The sequence below is a fragment of the Episyrphus balteatus genome, chromosome 2 (genome assembly GCF_945859705.1).
Source record: "Episyrphus balteatus chromosome 2, idEpiBalt1.1, whole genome shotgun sequence".
Taxonomy (NCBI): domain Eukaryota; kingdom Metazoa; phylum Arthropoda; class Insecta; order Diptera; family Syrphidae; genus Episyrphus; species Episyrphus balteatus.
In genome coordinates this window covers 106687745-106713061 of record NC_079135.1, presented here as the reverse complement: position 1 = coordinate 106713061, position 25317 = coordinate 106687745, and the positions used below count along the sequence as shown (strand labels likewise).

The window sequence follows — 25317 nt, the reverse complement described above, 5'->3', positions numbered from 1 at the left end:
AATAAATTTCAAGATTAAAGTCTGACTTGAGACTCATTATAGGCCATAGTAGTATAAATAGGTAACTCCCAAGCCACTTTGGCACCAAACTTGGCATCGGCACGGCACAGCATGTCCCAATTGGGATGCATGCCAAGTTTCCCGTTTGACTCTAATTGGCTATAATTTTCACTGGTTGGATTTTTATTGGAACTTTGGTTGTGGTATGTATTGGATTTTCAGTGGAAAATTGGTTGTGGGATACATTTTTCTATTTGGATATCGTTGGGTTGTGCTTGGTACCGGTTATATTGCTAGTTCAAAAATTAAATTCTTGTTGGAAAATCTCTTAATTGGTTTTTAAACTCCTACTCCATCCAATTCAAAATCTATGTCACTCCTAGGCCACCCAATACAGCATTGATACGTGCACCAATGGTTGAGTAAGTTCTGCACTAAACTTGGTGCCAGCACGGCATGCACCCAATACATATTTAGATGGGTATTTTCTGGCATTTGGTATTTTCTCCTAATAAGAATATATTTAGCGAATGCACACATCAATTTTATATTGCAGGTGGGAGTGTTGTGCCAGAATTATCCAACTAAATATATATTGGGTGCCGTGCTGGTACCAAGTTTGGTACAGAACTTACACAATCATTGGTACACGCATCAATTTTGTATTGGGTGGCCTAGGAGTGACATAGATTTTGAATTGGATAGACTAGGAGCTACAGAACGATACTCCAACAAGAATTTAATTTTTGAACTAGAAATACAACCGGTACCAATTACAACCCAACGATATATCCAACTAGAAAAGTGTATCTCACAACCAATTTTCCACTGAAAATCCAATACCAAAACCCATGTCCCAATGAAAATACTAATGTTTCTAGAAATCCAACCAGTGACACTTATTCCCAATTAGGGGAAACTTGGCATGCATCCCAATTGGGATGTGCGGTGCCGTGCTGATGCCAAGTTTGGTGCCAATGTGGCTTGGGAGTTACCTATTTATACTACTATACTCATGTTTTATAAAAATGTTACAATAAATCACTGGTAATATTGTATAATACCAAATTTATGAACAAATGTTGCCTTCTCATTTAATTTCTAAAACATTTGTTTGTAATATTTTATGTATGGAAATGTTTATTAAAAATAAATTAAGATTATAAAATAAAACAGAAAATTTTTATACGATCGCACTCTTTAAACTAATAGTCCAAAAATGTAAATCGAGTTACCAGCAGAAAGTAGTGCGTAAGCTACCTTCATGTAGGTATAGCATTTTTCGAATTAATTTGTAACATCTTTTTGAAAGGTTTTGTCATCCAAACAGATGTTATGCCATGTACCTATAAGTCATTTAATTTTTCTCTTTCAAATTTTTTTTTTTTTGAAAAAAATATTTTTTTTTTTCAAATTGTAAGACTTTTTTTGAAAAATAATTTGTTGTGTTCAAATATCTCAAAAAAAACCTTATGTAGGTAGTTCATTAGAATTAATCCACACATAAGAAAATTCATAGACTATATATATTGATTTTCAAAAATAAATAATTTTATTCTGATCCAAAAATGTAACTTTTTTAAAGGTTTGCTGTAGTCCTGTAGTGCACACTCAAACGCTTTTGCTTACAAATCACTCAATTGCTTTTGCTTACAAATATTGGTTGGAATTAGTTGAGTCAATTAAGATTATTAAAAAAAACACGATTCTATTACAAGCATAGTTTCTTAATTTTAAACAAGTATCTTAAATCATTAAAATATTACATTTTCCCTCCATTTCCCAAAACTTTTCACTTGTAGAAAATCACTTCAGAAGTTTAAGATGTAGTTGAGAAAATACAGACGAAGTGACGGACAGAACTGCGGTCATGTTATCTCAAATTCGACTTTTTTAAGATTCCTAATACTTGTCCTAAAAAACCAATACATTGGGCCCTACCAATAATCAAATTTAAAGCTGACTTTAATTTGTACCTTAATTCTACATTTTTCACAATACCAAAAACCAATTTAATAGTCAAGTTAAAAGCTAATGCTCGATTAAAATTTATAGTTCGGAAACTCAACTATAAAATTTAACCAAGAGTTAGCCTTTAACCTGACTATTTAATTGGTTTTTGGTACTGTGAAATATTTAGAATTAAGGAAAAAATTAAAGCGAGCTTTAAAGGAGATGGCACATTTTTCTATGGAGCTTGGGCCCAGTGTGTTCACTAACGAAATTGGTATCAAATGAAAGGTAACGGTAAGCACATTACGTGGGTAAAATATTTTCAAATTCGTTAGTGGGGTTTTGGAGATATTTGAGTTTGAAGTTTCGGATTTCACAATCAAGATTTCAGCTAATTTTTCGAACAATTAATCGTAGAATGCGTAAAAATGGGTGTAAAGAAATAATATTGGTATCAAATGAAAGGTATTTCTCTTGCCTATAAATCTGTATCAAAAGTTTTTTTCTTTATTCAAAAAAATAATACATATTAGGTATTTACTTCTCAAAAGGTGATTTTTTTAAGCGAGGCATTTGGCACATCGAAATATCAAAATATTCAGTGGTGACATCCACTTTTTTTTGCAATTTTTCGATAGCTTAATGTGTTACCTTTAATTCTATATATAAAATAGTTCTTTAAAACATACAAAAACCTTATAATAAGCAAAATACACAAAAACGCGCTGAAATATGCCTATTAAATAATAAGAATAGAAACTATAGTTCAGTCAATGGGGAAAAATCTGGAAAAAGCTATGACGTCAGCTAAGTTTGAATGCAGTATTGAAGAGGGGTTTATCCCAAGTACAAATCTCAGATTGCGTATTGTTTGGTCTTGTGGGGCGACCGCCATTTTGAAAAACGCATATGTCTCAATATCTCGAGAACGACTGGTCGGACAGAAAACTAGAAAGGACTTTTTAGATTGGAAATTAGTTAATCTTTCTTTTTCTAGTACATCATTTTTCTCTAGGAGTTATTATTTCAGAGTTACACTACCGAAAATTGTGTGTTTTTTGATATTTTAAATATTTTAAACAACCCTTAGAGTTAAGTGCGGAATTACTGAGAATGAGATACTTTGCGGTTCTGTTACTCTGAAAGTATAACTCCTATATAAAAATGATGTACTAGAAAAAGAAAGATTAACTAATTTCCAATATAAAAAGTCTTTTCTACACATTCTACGATTAATTGTTCAAAAAAATAGCTGAAATCTTGATTTTAAAATCCGAAACTTCAAACTCAAATATCTCCAAAACCCCACTAACGAATTTAAAAAAAATATTTTACCCACGTAATGTGCTTACCGTCACCTTTCATTTGATACCCATTTCGTTAGTGAACACACTGGGCCCAAAAATGTGCCATCTCCTTTGATTATTAGTAAGGCCCATTATGTATATAATAAGTTTAAATTAATGGGAAGTGACCAACAAAATTGTAATACTGTTTTCTCAAAGCAAATTTGAAATATTTGGTATACCTACTATAAAATGTTTGCACTATTTTCCCCAAAAGTTCCGCACCTAATTTTCGGCTGCCATTTAAATAGTAAAAGAGCTTTGACAACTCTAAAATTTAAAAAAAAATATGTGGATAAACAACAAAGAGATCTTTCGGTTCAATTATCAGTGATATAATTTGTTAATTTCATTTGTAGCACATTTCAGTTTCAGGCAATAAACAAAATTGTGGTTTTTGAATTTTAGACCAAGAGCCGACAGCATTTTTTTTTACTTGCTCTATAGGGCAAGTATTGGTTTCGTGTCGAAAAAAAAATTTTAGGTTTTAATCAAAACCAACATTACGATGATGGAGAATTTAAAAAAAGTGGGTCTCGCAATTCCGTCCGTGCGTCTGTACGTCTGTGCGTCTGTGCGGTTGTGCGTCCATCTGTACACATTTCCACGGCCTAAACGGGTGGACGGATTTTCTTCAAATTTGGTACAGATGATTTTTATAGAATTCTGAAAGTTGGTTTTTTTTTGTTTTTTTATATCTCGTTTAGAACGTATACCTCCCATACAAAAAAATACGATATTGCGAATTTCTCGAAAACGGCTCTAACGATTTTGATTAAACTTTGTATACGTAATATTTAAAGCAGTGGCAATAAAACTGCATTTTTATTTTTTCTCAAAAAAGTCAAATAACAAAAAAAATTTTTTTTTCATGCCCTAAATGTCGGCTCTTCCTCAATATCAATTTTTTTTTTTAATTTAGAGCCAGCTTTTAAAATCTACAAGTAGACTAACATAAAAGTGCTTTGAACTGCAAGAGCAAGTACGTGCGACCCCAGTCGTGCATTTTATTTTCAGTGGAGGTGTAGCCAAAAATGGGTTGTACCTATAGGGTGCTTCTTATATGGTCGAAAAAATCTTTTTTTCGATTTTTTAGTGGGACACCCCCTGCATTATGTTCTACCATATAAGCATAGTATATGGTATTTTTTTCCGATTCTCATATTAAAATTTAGGGGTCGCTACCATTCACTAAAGATTTAAGTAAAAAAAAGATCAATTTCAACAAAATTTTTTTTGTTACAGTACAAAGTACGCTTAAGACCCGATTTTTTAATCTTCTAATAAACAGTCAGTTAACTGTCTGTCGAATAAAGATATAAGGCTCATAAACAATCAGATAAAATCATTGAATTTTTCAATAAAGAAAGATCACTCAGTAAGCTATTCTACAGAATAACACAAAAAAAAATGTCAAATTCAAAAATATTCAAAATTAAACTTCATTTTTATTCCGCTGTATTTTTATCAAATTTTCTTTCAAAACAGTTAGAGATTTAATATAAAGAACTTAATTCTGGTTACAAATTTTAAAATTTTCTGAGAAAAAAAAAAATTTTGGTGTATTTTTCAAAACTTTGAATTGTGGTAGCGACCCCTAGAACGTGTTTAAATTGGACCGAATCTTACCCAATTTATATTTAAGGCAGAAAGAACAAAATGAAAGGGTATCCCATTAAAATTTCGAAAATTGATTTTTAATTCAATACATACATACATTCGTTATCGTATCGTTGCTATGTGTCCCTATCTTTTTCTACTAAATAAATAGAGACAGAAATAATCAAAACGTTAACGTATGATCGTAATCGTGTGCTGTAATTCGACCCCAGTTTTTGAACCATAATATCGTACAAAATATCATGATTACAAATATTGTGGTCCCAGACGCTTCATTTGCGGAATGCACCCTGCCATGAGTCTATGAAATCCCAAAATTAATAAAAAAAATCTTCTTCTTGTTGACTGAAACTGACTTATTTTAAATGCATTTTCGGTGATATGAGGCAATGTCGATATAGTTTTGAGTTTTCAAAATAAATTCGATTTTTGTCACTTCGTCATGCTTTTACATAGACAGACGTTAAAACTGAGTTTAAATATTGATACGTCAATATCACGGGAAAGTTACTCAGTTAACTAAGTTAGAAAATATGTATTTGTAAAAGCATTAACCTTCTTTTTTTCTCATTTCCGTGAGCTCAAAAGCTATTTTATTTATTTTAAATGATTCTTCGAAAATGTAAGCATAAACAATTATTTCCATTAATTATATTCCAAGACATAGTTTTTTTTTTAATATTGCATCATACTATAAAATAAATGTTATCAGCTTTATAAGTTATAACTAGAAACGTACTTAAATCATTATTAAAGAATATGGAAAGAAAAACCGTATTCTATATTATTTAATTTCCAAGAAAGGTGCGCTAACATAACAAACCGGCTGTTAAAAATGCAAGTATTGTAATTGCAACCATGCTTTGAATTTTAATTTCGAAACCTCCTATAGACCTATTAGTCTAGGCAACACAGGTGTTTGTAGTGTAAACAATGTTGTTATTTTTGGCTTGCAAATCTTAAAACGATAAAATAATTATGTCATGAATTTTTTTTGCATTAGTAATGCATATAATTTATTTGGATTCTTTACTTTAAAAAATATAACCTATTTTTAAGCTCAAAATCTTATAGAAAAATTACATTTTTTTTTCTATTTTCTTAATTATGTGAAAAATGTATAGATACTGTCAATTCTTCCATCAATTCCAATAAATAAAAGCAACTCCCTTCAGCTACTGATCTAGTATATTTATGATAATTATTTAAGTTAACATCTTAAATCATTTATACAATGCCAAATATGTAGATTGTTGGAATTTGTTTCGTTTCAACTTGACAGCGAATTTGATGAAAATTATATTACCACCGTCATGCTATTTAGCATGTACCTTAAAAGCTTTGTAAATTTCAAACAAAAAATACGAATAATGCCGGTAAGCAAATATTTCTATTTGGTTAAAAAAGTATACATATTTACTACCAAAATATGAATAATACATTTTGTAAATACAAAATTTATTTTGGGAAATATTTTTTTATTTATTTATTTAAGTTATACGTAAAACTAATAAATAAAATTAGAATGGTGGTGTCGAAGTTAACTTTATTTCAATTGAGCTAAAAGTTATTTCAAAATTAGATCTTTTTAACATACATTTGTTTGCTATACCATCATGAGTAGGTATCTATAAATTGCAACACGAAAAATAAATTTATGATTAAAAATTAGAATCTTCGTGTTAATAATAATATTTATTTTTATTTCCTTTAAAGAATTTAAGCGAATGAGATGTCTCTTTTTCAAAAAAAAAAAAAAGAACATTATACAGGTTGTCCCAAAAGTAATGGATCAAACGAAATAATGCTGATATACCAACTTAAGGGCTCACAAAATTTGCTAACTTGTTCATTCCAAATCCTTACGGGTTTCGATTAAATGCAGTTCCTGTGAAATTTCAAAAAATCCCTACTTTGCAACAGTATTTTGCTTCCTCCGCCCATAATCCTTTTGTTTACTATTTTCTTGCCCCTCTCGGCTAAACGGAGGGGAATAGACACTCCCGTCCCATACAATTTCTTTCAATTTGTTTTTGGCTCAACCTTTAGCTTTTTGGTACATTCCTCCCGTATATCTTTCTACTCAATTGTTACCAACCCAAAAACCATACGTTTTTTAGCTTTGGTGTTCATAGCTTTGGTTTTTCATTACTTCGGTTTTTCGTAACTTTGACGCGCATAACTCTGTCGCGCATAACTCTGGTATTCATAACTTCTTCGGTTTCACATATGGAAGCTATTTTTCTTGTAACGATATAAGTACTAAATATTTTTGTTTTCATATGGCGTTTTTGGACAATCATACGAATTATCTCAAGGCCAACATTTTTAATTTTTTTTATTTAAGTTTTTTTCTGATAAAATGGATTTTATGTTTAAGAAGATTTATGAAGCTTTAAATATTTTTTTGTTTAATTCTTCTGCGACTTTTTTTAGACTGAAATATTAGTATTCAAACTGAAAACCATGCTTTTGTTTCTAAAATTCAAATTCAAGAGCGAATTCAAACTCAACTTATTTTACTAAAAGGAAATTAACTTTGCGAGTTAGAAAATGTATTTTTTACATTTCAGATCAATTTACTAAATGTATCAAAATAGAGCTTTTTACAGTTCCTTACAAAATTTACCCTTATTTTATAAAATGAGGCATAATTTTTTTAAATTTATTTAACTACTGTTATCAATTCAAAATGTAAAAATTAAAATGTAAAATTAAAAAATGGAGCGGGATGATGGGTTTCTCAAATCATTGTGCGTGACAGTCCATCGCAATTACGGAACAGCTGTGTTCACAGGTTAATGATAAAAATCAGGACTTTTCGAATAAAATTCTTATTAGTATTTCTCAAAAACTCGAGCCAATAAAGCAGTTTTTATGAATTTAAAAAATGCCAGGTTCCATCTCCAAAATACAAAGGAGTATTCGACAAGTCTTACTAACAACAGTAATAAAAAGCATTCCGCCGTGTTGAGTGATGTAATGTAATGTAATGTAATGTAATGTAATGTAATGTAATACTTTATTTGGCTCTGATTATGCCATTTCATTTAAGTAATTAGACATTGTTAACATATTAATAATTACTACATTTCAAGATAACAATAGCACATACGTTAATACACAATACAGTTTAAAATAATTAAGTGATAAAAGAATTTTATACAACACATTCTCGAATATAGGACAATATAAGTCTTTTGAATTCATTAATGTTGATTGATGCTTTTATTTCATTCGGTAGTGCATTGAATGCTTGGTAACCACTATAGAAAATGGATCGTTGCGCTCTTGATGTCCTCATTCGCTGAATCATCAGGTCTTCGTTACTTTGCAGATTATAAACAGGATTTGCGTTCATTACTGCTTGGCTTGTCAGATACTCTGGACTCTGGAGTGAGCTGAAATATATAAACATCAAAGAAACGGTCACGTACTGAGCGACTAGGCCTTAGACTGGGTTTAAGACTGAAATAAACATTTTCAAAAACTAGAATCGAAACCAATAAAAAAAAAAACAAAAATACTTTAATGTTGCGAATTTGTATGAGATTTATTCAATTATTATGTATTTATTTTTATCATTTTTTTTTTTAACTAATCACAATTATTAAGTTAATAATAATAATATTTATGTATAGATAATAATATATATTTATAACTTGCTTAAATCATATTACATATTTTGTTCATAACATAATGTATATATTGTTTTTCGGCAATGTTTTTTTCTTAGAAAATTTATCAAATAAAATAAAGCCAAAATTCTTTTTAAAAAATATATATTTAAATAAAAATAATAAAATTATACAAAATAAAGAAATTTAATGGACGATTTAAATGAAATACAAAAGTTTTTTGGATTTAAAAATGATTTTTTTCTATACATTACCTATTTTTGTTGTTGTTTTGTTGTTCTTCATTTTTATATAATTAATTCTAATAATGAAATTGTACACCCACGATTGTTGTAATGGTTTTTTTTTTAATTATTTTATTTAATTATTGCATTTATTTTTTATTTTAATATAGAATATATACTCGTATTTATGTATATATAAACATTCTGTGTTGTATTAATTAAAGTTGTAAAATAACTTTAATTTTTAATAATCTTAAAATCGGTGCAGTTTTCTACTATTTTTTATTTTTAAATTGTTTTTTTTTTTTTTTCTTTAAAAAATATTTCTTTTAAGTGGAATGTTTAAATTTTAATTTTAGGTTTTTCTTTTAAGTGATTCTACTCATAAATATAAATTGTTATTTAAGTTTTTTTTTCTATTTATTTATTTTTTGTTTTAATTTATATTTATTTATAATAATATTTGGATGAGATGCAATTTTGAATAGAAATAAATAAAAAAAAATTTTATTTTCAAAATAAAGTTTTTTGTAAAATAATTTTTTTTTGTTTTAAATGTATGGCCACACATTAGGAAAATTGTTTAAAAAAAATTAAAAAATTGATTCCTAAATAATAAAAGTTACAAAAAAAGTTATCACCAACATAATACAATGAGAGAAGTGGACACAATTTTACATGATAGTCGTCAAGTAAAGAATATTAAAATGACAAGTGAAAAAGTATAAGGAATAAATTTATAATAATGAAAAAAAATTTTGTTTTCGAGTTCATAATAGACATTAACACGAAAAAATTAAGATAATGACAAAATCAATATTATACCACCTAAACGATCGGAGTATAGCCGTGGTCTGTCGAATGAAAGAGTCCCTATATTTTGTTAGGGAACTTTTTGTTAAAATCATATAATAGAGTGTAAGAGATCAGAATACTTTAAAATTAGTTTAAATTGCTCCTCGACTTAGTTTAATCGGTGAAGTTGTCATTAAAATCGCTTCCGATTAAATAATGGTAGTCTATAATCAACAATGACGTTAAATATAGCACAACAATACGTTCTAATAAGGAACTCTATTAAAAAAAGTGAAAAAAGAAAGTTGTGCTGAACGAAGATATGTCAATAAGAGCACATCATTTAGTTGTTGTTGGTACATTTTAGATAGTGGCTGAAACTATTATTTTCGTGGAAGATATACATAACTTAAACTGGGGTTTTTCCAATGCAATTCAAATGGTATAAACTGGAAATTTTCTTAAAAGCAAATGAAACAGTGTCTATGAATACGCCCCATTCTGTGCTAACAGTTTTTATTATTCTTTGTTTATTTTAATTTCTTCTAACAGATCGAACTTTTTAGAAGATTTTTTCACGAACCTGGGTTGAGATTCCGTACGACGTAAATAAACTAATGTTTTCGTGTGTGCGAACGGTTTGCTTTATATAACTTTTAAAACGAAGGAATTTGTTTTGTATTTTTCGCAAATTTTCTTTCGTTTTTCAAAAATGAATGATCGTTTTTTATAGAATCGACCCCCTGTTCTTATTTTTCTCATTTTTTTTTGTAACAAAAAAAAATTATTTGTAAATGGTGGTAGGCAAGGGCTACAATCTTTTCTATTGCTATTAAAAAGTTTAATTCTTTGAAAAATTATTCCAACATCCACTGGCTTAATAAATAAATCATTTATCAACACTCATAAAAAGAGATTGCTTACAAAAAAATTTTCTGAGCAATCGACTTCTCGTTCGTTGAAAAGGAAAAAAAGGAAGTACTTTTAAGACTGGCTCCATAAGTAGGAGATAATGTTTGGTTGCAGGTTACGTATATTTGGGCTGAAACTGCACTGAAAACTTCACTTTTTTTAAATGACATTTATTTGCAAAACTACTACATTGAAGGAAACACCACAAGCCAAGCGGATTCAACATTCTTAGAGCTTTCTGATATTTCAAGCTTGTTGAAATTAGGGGTTTTTGTGTTCGAAATTAAATTTGAAGAATTTAGTTGATGAACTTTGGGATATGAACAAAAAGTGCATGTCTAAACAAACTTAACGTAACTTTCTATACTCTAGCGGCGGATTAAGAATCGTTATGAAGTAAGAAAGACACACCTGGTGCTTCTAACTCCTTACCCCTCCTGAAATGTTTCCCTATTAGCAGGCACGAAGAAGCTGTGGTATCATGCAACATCTTAGACTATAGTTTGGGATAAAACGGTCAAGAAATATCAATTAAATTTCAATTGCCTTTTATATTATATATATAGGGAAACTAACTAATATACACATTTTTCCATGTTCGTTGTCAAAGCCAACTTACAACATTATTGTTCTATAAAAATTGAATCGTAATTATATTATTTTTAATCTAAACTTTTCAACCTTTTTAAACCTTTTCGACTAACGAAAATAAACTAGGTCCACTCTCTGTCAATAACAAACAATAATTTAACAATTGGAAATGTTTCGAAGAAAATTAATTAAAGATTTAAAAAAATAAGGAAAAAAAGAATCTAAACATTTAAAGAACACAACTCAAAACACACACAAAAAAGGTTTTCGTGAAAAATACAATAGGTACAAGTACAAACTTTTTTTGTTTTGTTTTTTTGATTCACATTATACACGCGCTTACTTTCATCATTTCGATTGCTTACATATATCAATTTTAGAATAAATTTATTATTCTACATAAATTGTGTTAATTCTATTTAATTTTTTTTTAATAACATGTTGTTTTCTTAGATTTTCATAAAAATTTGTCATTTTTTTCAAGTTTTTTTGTTTAAAGGATTTGTGTAACATTTTTAATAAAGTTATTTTTGGAAAAATTGGATAAATCTTTTCTTATTTATTTTTTTTTTTGTTATAAATTGACAAATTCAAAGATTCTCCTCTTGTGGCAGAGAAAATTAAGAATGAATATTGGGAAAATGTGTAATTTTTATTTCCTTTGAAGAGAAAAGATAAAGGCATTTTTTCAACAATTTCTTAAAGATATTAAAAGTAGTCTAATTAACTATGTATGCATACTCTTTTGTTTTTATACTTTTCTATTAGTGCATTGCAAACAACCCCTTTATTTTTAATTAATTTTTTTGTTTAATATAAATATTGGCTTTGATTTTTTTCTTTTTGTATAGAAGATATTGTTTAAAACAATATATTATTTTTTATTTAATTAAAAAATAACAGGACAATGCTTTGTGTTTAATAAACAAAAAAGATATTTATTAAATTTGTTCGGTAAACTTTTAATTTTTTTTTGGTCAAAACTGTTTCTTACTTTTTTACTTATCTCGTAGAGTTTGTATTATTGTTTATACAAAATAATAATGTACAACTGAATAAATTTACTTTATCATAATATAGTTTTTGTTCTACTTTTTTTTCTTATATGAGTGAATGAATGCAAGAAAAAAAAACTAAATATTTTATGTTTTTCTGTGAACATAGTGTGAATGAACTTATAAGCTAGGAGAGAGAGACAGAGAGTTAGAGATAGATCGAGAGCGATAGAGAGAAGGTCGGGGTGAGTAAATTTTAAATTTTACTTATGTGTTTTTATGTTTTCAATTTTTGTGATGAATGTAATTTTGTTAGTCACCGCTGTCTTCCCATTTTTTTTCTTCCATTATTCGATCGAAACAATCCGATAGAAATGCGTGCTAAAAAAAAGTTATACAAAATTTATATTGTAAACAATATGTGTAAATTATTTTAATAAACTTACATATGGTGTGTAAACTTTAACCCATCGCGGAGGTTTGTCGGGACGATTATATTGAAAACAAAAGGACATAGACTCTTCGTCACTTTCCCATCTAGTTATTGTATCCCACGTTAACTCGACCATTTGGGCTTCTAACGCACCATCTTCACGACATGCATGCAAACGGAAACTTTTCATACCTGAAATAATAAAATTAATATAAAATTATGAAAAATTTTTGAGAAAAAAAAAATAATGCCAAGCATCACAACTAGCTAGATAAAAAGAATGCCTTTTCCGGCTATTTTGAAAGCCTCTTTACACCAAATCCGCCTTCGGATCTTTAGTTCTTAGACGGAGTCAACACTTCAACGCTCTCAAACAATCACTGATAACGACAACAATCTCGTCAGCAAGCGCACAGACAACTTTGAATTTACCACTCCAAAAAAAAAATAAAGTATGAATAAAAGGACTTGTTCTCAAACTATTCCAGGTGAGATTTCCAATTTGACTAATAAAAATTAATTACTGCTTTTTCCATTCTAGATCATTACTTTTACAAATATGAAACAGCCAATCAGTAAAGAGGACTATCAATGCCAAGGATCGAAATTAGGACCGTTTATCTTAAATATTTACATAGCAAACCAGCTACAACCAGAAATCGCACTAAATCTCGATTTCCTCTCGTTTTCGAACATGCGAAGTCTATGTTAACGATATCATTAGATATAGGAGCGTGAAATTCTACATAAGACGACTTAAGAAATTTTATAACCTTCAAAACTAACAGCTAAATAAGAACTGATATGCTTTTGACAAGCAACCTTCGGAAATACTAGAATACGCTCAGTAGAGTGGAGCGTTTTTTGACTACTCATTCAAATCAAATAACTGCGTGCAACTCATTGCTTATGCGTTAAAAAAATTTATTGGGTTCAAAAAATGCTTGCTCTTTTTGTAGATGTCGTGTAGACATGGTTGATATGAATATTTTGAGCTGAAACAACAGGCTTTCAGATGATATAAGTTTTTATAGGTATAGGTTTTTAAATAAAAAAAATGGTAGAAGAAAAAAAAGTTTGATTTTTTCACTTTTTCTTGAAAAATGATTGTTTTCAATAAATTATTTTTATACCTTTTACGCTTGTAAAAATTTACTAGATGTGGTTTTATTCTTTAGAAGAAATATTAAACTTTTTAATGGTGTAATTTTTTTGTAAGCTTTTCATACATATAAAAAATTGATATAATGAGAAAAGAAAAACAAAGGTATTTTTTTTTTGTTAAGCTTTTTCTTGTAAATTATGATATAAATATGTATGGTCATAATCTTTAGCTTAATTACTTTACTATAGTAATTCTTAATCTTATAATTTTTTTGACAAATAAATAATTTTTAGATATTTTTTTTTTAAAGCACACAACCTGTTTTCTTATGACGTTATCACTTAAAATTATCGTCCGTAAAACGATTATAAACAACCACTTTTTTAAAAGAAGATTTTTTTTCGTGTGTTTTTTTAATTGGGATTTTAAATCTATTAGTGCGATATGAGAAAAAAAAATATTTTCAGATTTTAAGAGAAGTTTTTTTAAAAATGGTCAAATATGGTTCTTGGGTGTATTTTGTTTTATCATAAGCAATGGTTCTATAAGCCGAATCACTGAAAAAAATCTTGCGCAAATATGCGCCATTTTAAGAAAATTGACATTTTAAGGTTCAACTGCGTTTATCTAAATTTCAAGCATTTCCAACAAAATTAGGCAGTTAATTGCATTGGAAGAGCTCAATGAAGAAGAAAATGGGAAATTGGAAGAATTTTTTTTGTCAGTTTGAAGCAAAAATGGCAGCATTGCCAAGGTTTATGGAGATTAACCAACCATGGCTTAGCCTTAATTTGTTTGGCAAGTTTGTAGACCAGAACATAAGCTACTGTTTGTTGAAAGAAAAAAAAATAATAAAGAGAACTTTAAGCAAAAAATGGGATATCTCGTAAACATTATGGCACAACAAATGATGGCAAAACTGCGCAACGTACTTTTTCGAATCTAGAGTTGAGTTCTGAAATAAACGGTGTAGATAAGGATCTCATCTTTAAATTTGCTGGTGGAGAAATAAATATGAAAACATGTAAAGAACTAACTCCCCTTCCTCAGAGTAAATATCAACTCCAAGAATAACTTTGTGAAGATTTAACGAAGAATTAAGTTAGATCACGAAATAATGACGAATTTAATAATTTAACTTAGAAAACTATTCCTGCCTTGGTATGCACAACAAAAATTTAATTCAAAACTCATTTCTCGAAGGGTTAAGTGTCTGTTTTACGTAAGCCCAATTCTACCAATGTTTTACGGTAGAATCATTATACTAAGTGTTGATGAAAAATGTAAAAAGAGAGACCAAAATACACAAGCCAAAAAGCTATTTGGATCACATTCCAAGCGCGAACGAACCTTCGCTTCAAAGACCAAGCGATAGCGGATGGCAGTGCACTTGGTCTAAATCACCACAGGCAGAAAGTAATTCTTCAAAATCGCCAATGTCTCAAGCAGTGAAATTTAAAGAATCAAGAAAATTGTGTAAGAAAATTGATTTGTGTCCTTTTTAAAGAAAAATTTTACTGACGTGTTTTTATTGAAGACATTTCAATAATATTTGGTAGGCAGAACCCCATAATTCTATTTTAAAAAATGTATAGATAACTCAAGTTCAATTTAAAAAATCTATACTCACCAACAGCTGGAACAACATGTCCTTCTTTGCGACTATCACAGGAACAATGGGGAAATACAACATCACCATAACCAGGTAATGTTCGAGCTAATGCCAAATATTCAGATGCTTTTTTAGCATCTTGTAGAGCTTTAAGCTCGTATAGCCTTCCCTCAGCTCTAATATTGCCACGATTTACTTCATCAACAGACTGAAATAAAAAATCGTTATAAAATATCATAATTTTCAATAATAATCTCATCTTCAAACCTGATAAAATATAAATTTTGCCGCCTGTTCACCATCCGGTAGGGACAATTCCTTAGTTATAGAAAATAACCATCGTCGAACACACAAACACGTACTCGACGCAGTACTATAATTCTGAACATACAGCTGATGTGGCACTTCATGCGGCTGTAGCTTTCTTTCAAAATTATACTCGACTATTTCGAATAAATAGAAATATTGCTGAGTATATGAAGTGAGATTCGCTCTCTGAACTAGAACTTCCCAAACCAACTGTGCATTTGCTGATTTCTTTACCGACACTGTTACAACTTCATGGTGGGGTAGCATTACTTTAATGTCAACAGGTGATGCCGATAAATCATCTTCCGAATCGGTAAGAAAATCTTGTACTGCATCACTTTCGGCTATCACACGAACTGCACATACTTTTTCGAGATATTGTTCGAGACCACGACGACGACTGTCTAGTTGTTGTTCGCTCAATTGGAATGGCCATTTGCCTGGCAGCTTTGGAAAATTAAAGCCTACGAATTCTTTTCGTAGTATCGCATGGAGATTGGAAAATTCACGATATCGTCTCGAGCATAATTGGCGACCAGCCATGTGAATATTGAAGACAATATAACGTTCGCCATTTCGATTTATAATGTTATAGTCGGGGATACTACAAAAGAAAAAGTAAATCTTTTATCAAAAAATTTCTGTGATAAAAAGTTTGTTCAACTGACCTTATTGGCAATGATCGCTTTTCAGAGTAGTCGATGTATGAATAACCACTTTGGTCTTCTTGCGGTTCCAGTCTTTCTGCTTCCTGATAAGATACAAAGAAAAAAGAAATTATTTTTATTTCAATTTTTATTATTTTGTTAATTAAAATAAAATACTTGTTGTGTAACTGATATAACAGTAAGTGTTAAACAGTCTCCGCCAGATTTTATTAAGTCAACAACTTGTTTGTGAGTGGCTCCTTCAACGCTGACTCCATTTCTAGAATAAAAAGAGAGAAAATAATGAAAAAATCTTCCATTCGAAAGAAAAAAGGTGGAAAATTAAGTTTAAATTTTTATAAAAGAATACTTTGCTCAGTATTAAAAGGGACCTGCATATGAAAACAAGGACAACAACGAAGATGCAAGAGGATTCAAGGATACTTAGACATTTATACGGAAATAATAAAAAAAAAAAAACTGTGCATCAAAGAAGATGACGGTTCTAGATTATAATACAAGAACAATGTTAGAAGGTGCGCAGGTTTCCATAACGTGCAGCAACCAAGAAGTAGCACCCAACCTAGAAACTCAATATTGTAGGGGGAGAGGCAATATAATCAGGATACGGGTTGTTTTTTTTTCTCTTAAGTGTAAGTCGTCTCGTGTGACGGTTTTGTTTTTTCGAAGGATATTATTAAGGCTCGTTTGAAAAAAAATGTAAAACAAAAATAAAATAAAAAACAAACTTTGAAAGAATGTTATTGTATGGAAATGTGGCCAATGAACCCCTCGTTCATGAAGAAAATTGCAACAAACTTATTCCTACCTACCTACTTACCACCCTATTACATTTCGTTTCGAGTGAAACATGAGTGCGGAACATTATTAAGTTACTTGTAGTCTATGTTAAAGTTAATAAGCTGCATTGGGAATTGCATGATATAAAAAAGAAGTGTATGCATTGTGCTTGTTCTAGGATATAAAAATAGAAACACAATAAAACAAAACAAAAAAAGAGATTTGAGCTTTGAGTTTTTTATTGATGTAAGAGTTAAGACTTAAATACCAAGTTGTATTGTAATGGATGATTTAACTTAGCATAAAAAGTACTTAATTTATTTATAGCAATGAGTTTTAAGTTTAACATGAATTTAATCCATATCGTTTACATTTGTATAAATTAATTTAAATTGCATGTCAAGTGAATTTAGAATTCGAAAAATTAGTCCCCAATCAATGATGGGTTGTTCTGTGATCCCAGGGCAAGAATTAGGCCTTTTTTAAGATCAGAAAAATACCAAAGGCAGGACCAAAACAAAAATGGGCTTGAGAAATTATTGATTTCACGTTTTCACGGGGCTAGAAGCTCCTATATTCTTGCACGGCGGGCTTTCTGCCATTACGCTAGGAGAGTCACGTTCTTTTTAACCCTTTGTTCTCGAAGTAAATTTTTTTTTTTATTTTTTTCATGAAAAAATTACAAAAATCTTGAGAAAAAGTTTTGGTATTTTCTAATTACACACCAAAACGAAAAAATAATGATTGTACTAATATTAAAAATGTATAAGGAATGTTTTGAGTTGAGAGTACAAAAGTTGAAGTCCATTTTTAAGGAAAAAAAAACTAAAAGATAGAAATGCACGTAAAAACCAATGTGTTTTACCAAAAAGTCTTATTAAACTAGTATTTACATTGGAAAAGCAAACTTTCGGATTAAAAGCACATATTCCATAGATTGAAGAACCATTATAATCATTCCCTTTCAGTGTTATCGTTCTTTAATTTTGTAGCTCTAAGTTTAAGGCTACTTGAAAAATTGAGAAAACAATCATAAATCCTCTATTTTTTTAACTGAATATTAACTTTTATACAGATATTAAATTTTTTGTTGGTCGTGGTACTCCATAAAGCAATAGCTCATGCACTAATTTTAAAATTTTGATTATTGCAACAAAAAATAAAAAAAAAAAATCATGTGGGTAGTAGAAGTGAAACCTTAAAAAATCATTTTTCTTGGAAAAAAAAAAATCGAAAAAATCTAACTTTTTCTTTATATTATCAGATCACCTTTAACCTTTTATATGACGTATCAATCATATTTCTACCATGCCTACAAAAAAAGTAAGATTTTTTTTAGCCAACTATGTCGAAATTGAATATGAAATTAATTGAAATTTTGCAAAATTATAGTTTATTTATTTACCTTTTTACAGTATAAATTTCATTTATTTATCTATTAAAATAAAAAAGTTATAATCAATTGATTTTTAATGTCGCTTTTTCGTTTCATCTTGTTTAAATTCACAACGATACTAAAGAAGTTTTCACTTCAAAAATAATTAATAGATGGTTTCATTCTGAAACCACTAAGAAGCCAGGGGTTAAGTAAGGAAAATTAAAGAATAAACAAGCTTGGTAATTTTCCGGGGCTGAATTCCGCAAATAACGCACTTGGGGGATTCTTAGGCGAAAAGCTGCAGAAAACCTTAAACCAACTGGTGGAAAAACCTTGTGCTGGGTGGCTGGATCGGCACAAGCACGGAGCAACAACTCATTCATGTAAAAAAAAAGTTCCAGACAGAATAAAGGCTTTGCAACAAGAGGAAAACACACGAAATATTCAAAAAAAGGTGGTTTCCTCTATTGTCATCAACTTTTTTGACTTTAATTCTTTTTTTTTTTTAAATTAAGTAGTGGCATAATGTTTTACACACCTGTAATAATAATTTCTGTACAGATAAAATAAAAGTAAATTATTTTTTAGCTATAAAGTTAAAGAGTTAGTTACAAATTAGTGAAAAATTGCATCGGTCATAATCATATGGCCACCTACTGTACATTGATTTAATATCTGACATTCTTCCTAGTGGGGTTAGAATCACTGGTCATTAAACAAAGGTACTTCTTTACACTGAAGACTTGGTGTTACTAGAAGAGAATCTTTTTACTCTATAACTCCAAATAAACAAACTTCAGGCTTACTGTGAGGCATGGGGTCTGCATAATAACGTCTTGAAAACGAAAGTAATGATTTTTTGAGAACCGTAAGAGGAGTAGAATACATGCAAAGGCTTTGCGACTCAACCAATCAATAGATGTAGTTTTTCAAGTACTTGGTGCTGTTATGTCGCAATCTAAACTTTCGGAATCATTTGAGAAAAAAATTAGAGAAGCAAAGCAGGCACTAAAAATTCTTCGCAATATATAACTTTGAAGTTAAAACTAGGTGGCGTTATCTCACTCTCACTATATAAATTTATCCATATCAGAAGATAACATTAACGACTGGCAAAGCATTTTATTATCGACCTTGCCCTGTAGTCAGAGAATATGAAAATTAACCACCAACCAAATTTTAAAAATCTGCGTTCACATCATATTTAAGGGTTTTAAATACACCTTTATAATGATAATGTAAGTAAGGATCGCATACCCCTAACAGTGTACAATAAACACGTCTATTCCTTAAGAACAGCTTCTTGATTGCTTCTTCAAAATTAGGTAAAACACAATCTAAGGCTTTTGATGTCGAAAATGACAATGTACTATCATGCAATTTTATTGATATCGTTTTTCACAAGTCAGGAACAAGCATATTTATTTCAAGTTCCTTCGACTTTTCGTTTTGATATTGACAAAATCATAAGTGGTGCATTTGTTGGTACGAAAATAGGGTAGGCTAAAATAAGCAGCAAATAACTTAACGATATCATAATTATCAATGATATCAGTGCCAAAATCACCCTTGCCAAGAGCGATTTCTTCAATCTAAGGGGTCAATTAAGAATTAAAACCCTATCTCAAGAAATCAAAAGGGTCCTAAATGAGAGTTTTTATTATCTACCTTTTTTCTAAGGCAGGAATTTTGGTGTTAAACGACTCAAGTACTAAAGGGTTATAATGCGCTGGCTAAATTTAAAAAAAGAAGTCCTTTTGTTAAATTTTTAGTTTAAGTTAACAATATTACTAAAAAAATAAAAAAAAGTAATCTAAGAAATAAAAAAAGTAAAAAAGAAAACGGTTCACGAATTTAACAGTGAAATGGGAATAAAAATACTTAAACAAAAAAATCCTTCATCAAATGTATGTACGACTTGTATGTAATTACCTTTGGTATCTCGCAACAACGCTACTTATCTCTCTGCCATTGTCACATCCCATAAATTGTACATAATTGAAGGGCAACATGATAATAGAAGACCAATATGATGTCTAGTATTCTGACTTGTAATCTGTCTTTTGGAAATTTGTGTCTCTCTTCAATCAACTTTGTTTCTTAAAAACGCAAATGAGTAAAATCCTTCGTTTCGCCTCAACGCGACTGACGGACGTGACGAACGCGATAACACAAGATGAAATATAAAATTAACTTTATTGTATGGGACAACTTTTTAGTGTAACACTTGACATACGAATGCAAGTTGATTCCAATAAAACACCAGGCTAAGCAAGATTCTTTGACGACGCGCCACCTACCTCAACACCATACTTTAGTTTCAATAACAGGTTAGAGGTGTATTAAAATCAAAAGTTGAAGCTTGAATTAATGCCACTTACAACACCACAACAATACCAGAAACACAAAGAAGGGCAAACGGGACGAGAGAAGAAACTGGTTACTTGATACTGATTTGTTGTTTTTGGGGAAAAACATTCAATTCACTTTCTACTAGTACGAGTATATGGAGAAGGAGGTAAGCTTGCTGATACTTGCTTCGAAGAGATGTGACTGTGATATTGAAAATGCCACCACTGCCATCGAAGTAGCTCTGCTATGGTTTTCTTTGATCTTGAATGGGGTTATCAATACTTTGCACTTGAGTGCCACAGAAATAATATGTTTCTTTGTCGAAATTGAAATACGATAAGGATAAGAAAATATACTGACAAGTGCGTATTCAATTTGTATTGGGAGTTCAAAGTAACCAAAAAAGTGAAATAATAAAATGAAAACACACATTAATCAATATTGAAGAAAGATATTATAACAATGCTTAAGGTTTTATTATGTTTTGGTTTATTGATAATAGGTATTTATTTCCATAAATAATTGGACCGATTGGAGATATTGGTCTTATCACAGATGGACTAAAAATATTATATCAAAGATTGGCCGAATTTAGGGCAGTTATATGTAATTATTGTTTTTAATAAAATAATTTCAATCAAATACTATTAGGTAATTGGTTATAAAAAAGCCAAAATAAAATTTAATAGTTGGGGTTTTTAGCCGTTTTTGGAAGACAAACGTTGAAAAAATTACTCTGGTTAACAAAATTAAACTTTTTTTTTTGTTACAGAAACCAAATTACACTTTTCAAAAATGCATTTTTGATTTTCTAACGGGAATGTCTCAAAAACGTTACGTGATTTTCTGACTTTGGAATTGAGTTCAACGCATAAAAAACTTTAAGAAAATTACAATTTGGTTTCTGTAACAAAAACCTTGTTAACCTAACCAGTGATTAGCAACAAATGAGTGATGAGGAAAGATGGCCGGAATTGGTATTGAAATTTTGGTCCGACAAAAGTAACTCTATTTTAAAAAATACCTGAAAGTTGTAGAAAAATCTTCAATTCTTATTTGAAATATTTTTTTATATTGACTACCTACCTCAAAAATATTTTAATATATTATTATAATATTATATAATATTTTTTTTACTTTTTTTTTTTTTAATTTTATTATTATTTTAAGTTACCTTGATTTTTGTTTGACCTTTTTCAATCAAAAAAAAAAAAAATTCAGTTTTTCAAATTTCAGTGAATATAATTTTTTTTGTTGGTATTTTTACTTTGAGGTGGTTTAAGAAATAAGCTGGTATTAAAGAAACATACTAGCAAAAACGCGAAACAACCAGAAAACTGATTTTTGGGATCAATTTTTTTAATAATGCCCGGATGTAGCTGTTTTGTAATTTTTTTAATAATGTTTGAATGGCAAATTTGTAGATTATTAAAACTTTTTCATTCATTGCCACTGGGTGGATACTAGCCCGTTTACAAAAAATAATAAGTTAAGTTTTTTATGTTTCTTTTGCTTTTTAAGCCGGTTATGTGATTGTTAAATTTCATAGGTCTACTAAAGGGAGCAATAACCAAAGTTGGTATTGGTTTCTGTATAGGCAACATATGTAAGTATATTTGAAACTATATACACCTTTATTTAAAATGAAAATTTTTGTTAGGGTATTAGGACCCATGAACAGCTCACATTTTTTTTTTTAAAGACTATTTCAGTGAAGACACAGTTTTTAAAAATATGATTTTTCTTTGTTGTTGTAATCGTATGTAATCGGTGTTATCAAAATCGGTGAGGAAAAGGTTTGAAATAAGGGGTGGAATCGTGTAAGCTGACTTTTGATAGTTGACTGTCAAATTCAAGAAAAATCGTCCGTGTAAGATGATAGTCAAAAGTGACTATCATATTTTTTTGACTTTTTCAGCTGACACCTATTTAGGTGTCAATTTGATACAATTTAACATTCGTAGCATATTTTTTTCTTGGTTTTCGTGGTGCTTTTACTTTGTTTGGGAAAAATGAATATTTTTGTGCCTGTGCAATTATTTTAAGCCTACAAAATTAAAATAAAGTAAATGAATATGAAATAGAAAATAGAAATGTTCCTCAGACTTGAGGAACAAATTAAAATTTTTCGTGTTTTTAATAGACTCGTACAAAATTTTCGAATAACATAAGATACTTTTTTGAGTATATTCAACATTTTGGATTTGCCATCTGAATTGAAAGTTTATACAATATTTTGTGGGATTCTTTTTAAGCGATCCTTTTCGAGTTTTGTTTGCTAGGTAGATAAGTTATAAGTTATTATTTTAAGCGTTTTAAAAAATATTAACTTACGTTTTAAATAATTGTCTTCTCAATTATTGTAGCTATGGAAGTGAAAAACTGAAACTCTTCATCGGTTATTTTAAAATTTACTGACGTTTGATAGATGTCAAACCCAAGTGATACCAAGTAAAGCAAAATTAAAAATGATCTCAAAACGATCACCTTACTCAGATGGAAAATAGTTGACTATCAAATTTGATACTAAAAAATATGATAGTCAAATATCATTTTAGCCGATTCCACCCAAGGTTTCTGATTTTGACTATTCCATCGATAATTATCTGCATTCATCTATCCTAAAAATGAATTTTTTGTTGTTTTTTTTCATAATTTGGACCAAAGATATCTTCTTCAGACATCTTTTTGTAGAGGTCCCCTAAGAGATCTACTACAGAAACACTAGAACCCAATACTTTTTACACATTCATTTGATGTTTAAAAAAAAATCAGAAGAGCTGTGTCCTTTAGTTTTCACCGGCCTTTTGTTGAGGCTTTCCACTTTTTAATTGTTAAATTAAAAAAAATTGTATGTATTTCAATTTTTATTTAAATTTTCGTTCAATAGAAGAGAAATTTCATGAAACTCAGAAATGTATTTTTCATTTATTTTGTTGGTTTGCATAGATAGACGCATGGAAAGATAATGTTTTTATACATTAAAAATAAATATAAATATTTTGACGCAATTATCAAGCTTTAACATGGGATCAGTTTCACACTGTTACTAAACTTTATCAGAAGCTCTCTATAATTAATAAACGTTCATGCATACAATCATTATATATTATGTAAATATGTATGTTGTGTTACATATGAATAATCATCTTATTAAAGTCATGAATGATCGAGGTTGACATAACGATGAAAGATCAATGAACTGGAAATAATCTTATGTGTAATGTAAGCAAATCATAATATCATTATTATCAAGAATTTAAGTATAGTTTATACAAATTTATAATATTTTTTTTTTTCAGAATATGAGATCAATTTCAATTTATTTTCGGTATGGTGTACAAGATGGACTTGAAAATTTTATAATTTAAGCTTAATTTTGCTTATAATAATAACACGGTGTTACAAAAATGAGGTTTTAAAATATACGCGGGCGGAAAGCTATTACGTTTTGTAGAGCTAGTCGCACTGATTACGAAACGGTATTTAAAAAGTCCCTAACACCCCCAAAATCTGGAGTTAGGGGCAAAAAACGGTTTTTTTTTTACCTTCACCCATTGAAAAAAATCTAGCTTCGTCAAATTTTTACCCATTTTCGATTTTTTTAAAAGTTTCTGATAGAAGATAAATATACCTTTTTAACAATGTATAAAACATGTAACTCGGTTAAACCACCTAGAATTTAAAAGCTGCCAAAGTTCAAAAATTCCATTTTTTTCGTCATTTACCCAACTTCGACATCAAATTAAAGTATTTATTTTCACAACAACATGCTATTTTAAAAATATATTCTAAAATAATATTTATTTCCAAATCAAACGAGGTATTTTTTATGAAAATAAGTTTAAAATTGGCTTAGAAAAAAAAATTTTACGATATCAACCCATATACAGAAATTCGAACTTTTAGGTATAGAACAAAAATGTTGTTTCGGCACGTAGTAGGATAACTTGGGCGCCAGGATTTGATAACGGGTTTTTGTAGAGGAGCTCAATACAAACATTTTTTTCTTTGGGAGGGGGGTCTATCTCCCCCCGCTAAGGTGGGAGGGGCATTTTTCTAAAAAAAAAATATCAAAATAAAAAAAAATTATTAAAAAACAACGGCAACACTTACAGTAATAAATGATACCATTGCCGAAAGGAAAAATTGTACATTTGATTCTAATTTTTAAATCAATATAATATTACCAATAGTTTTTGAAATAATCGATTTCAAAGTTAAAAATAGGGGAACAAAATTCTTTTAAAACTCATTTTATACTATTTTTGTCCATGAATTGAATTTTAGTAAATAAATTACTTAGACAGAAAACTGCCTCAATTAATTCCTTATCGAACAGTGAAAACTATTATGTTTCTATGTCTTCTAGTTTTTGAGAAAATTGAAAAATAAAAACAAATAAAAACAAAAAATATTTCGAAAAAAGAAAAATCTGATAAAATAATTTTTCAAATTTCCCAAAAACTAGAAGACATAGAAACATATAGTTTTCACGGTTCGATAAGGAATCAATTGAGGCAGTTTTCTGTGTGAGTAATTTTTTTACTAAAATTCACAGTCTGAACAAAAATAGTATAAAATGAGTTTAAAAAATTTTTTTTTC

At 29.3% G+C, this 25317-nt stretch overlaps 1 protein-coding gene across 2 annotated transcripts in view; it reads right to left on the bottom strand.

The window, feature by feature from the left end:
* Nucleotides 1–11968: 11968 nt before the first annotated feature.
* Nucleotides 11969–25317, bottom strand: part of LOC129908920 (sorting nexin-27) — a 32183-nt gene continuing 18834 nt past the window's right edge. The window contains exons 1-7 of one of the 2 annotated variants that reach the window (XM_055985755.1): nt 20292–21101; nt 16358–16460; nt 16202–16284; nt 15492–16137; nt 15243–15432; nt 12521–12699; nt 11969–12455 (exon numbers count right to left, since the gene is read on the bottom strand). In XM_055985755.1, the coding sequence (XP_055841730.1) occupies nt 12387–12455; nt 12521–12699; nt 15243–15432; nt 15492–16137; nt 16202–16284; nt 16358–16460; nt 20292–20371 (1350 nt within the window). In that variant the 5' untranslated portion in view covers nt 20372–21101 and the 3' untranslated portion in view covers nt 11969–12386. Of the gene's footprint in view, nt 12456–12520; nt 12700–15242; nt 15433–15491; nt 16138–16201; nt 16285–16357; nt 16461–20291; nt 21102–25317 lie in introns of those variants that run through there. The other variant, XM_055985754.1, reaches the window with a different exon arrangement.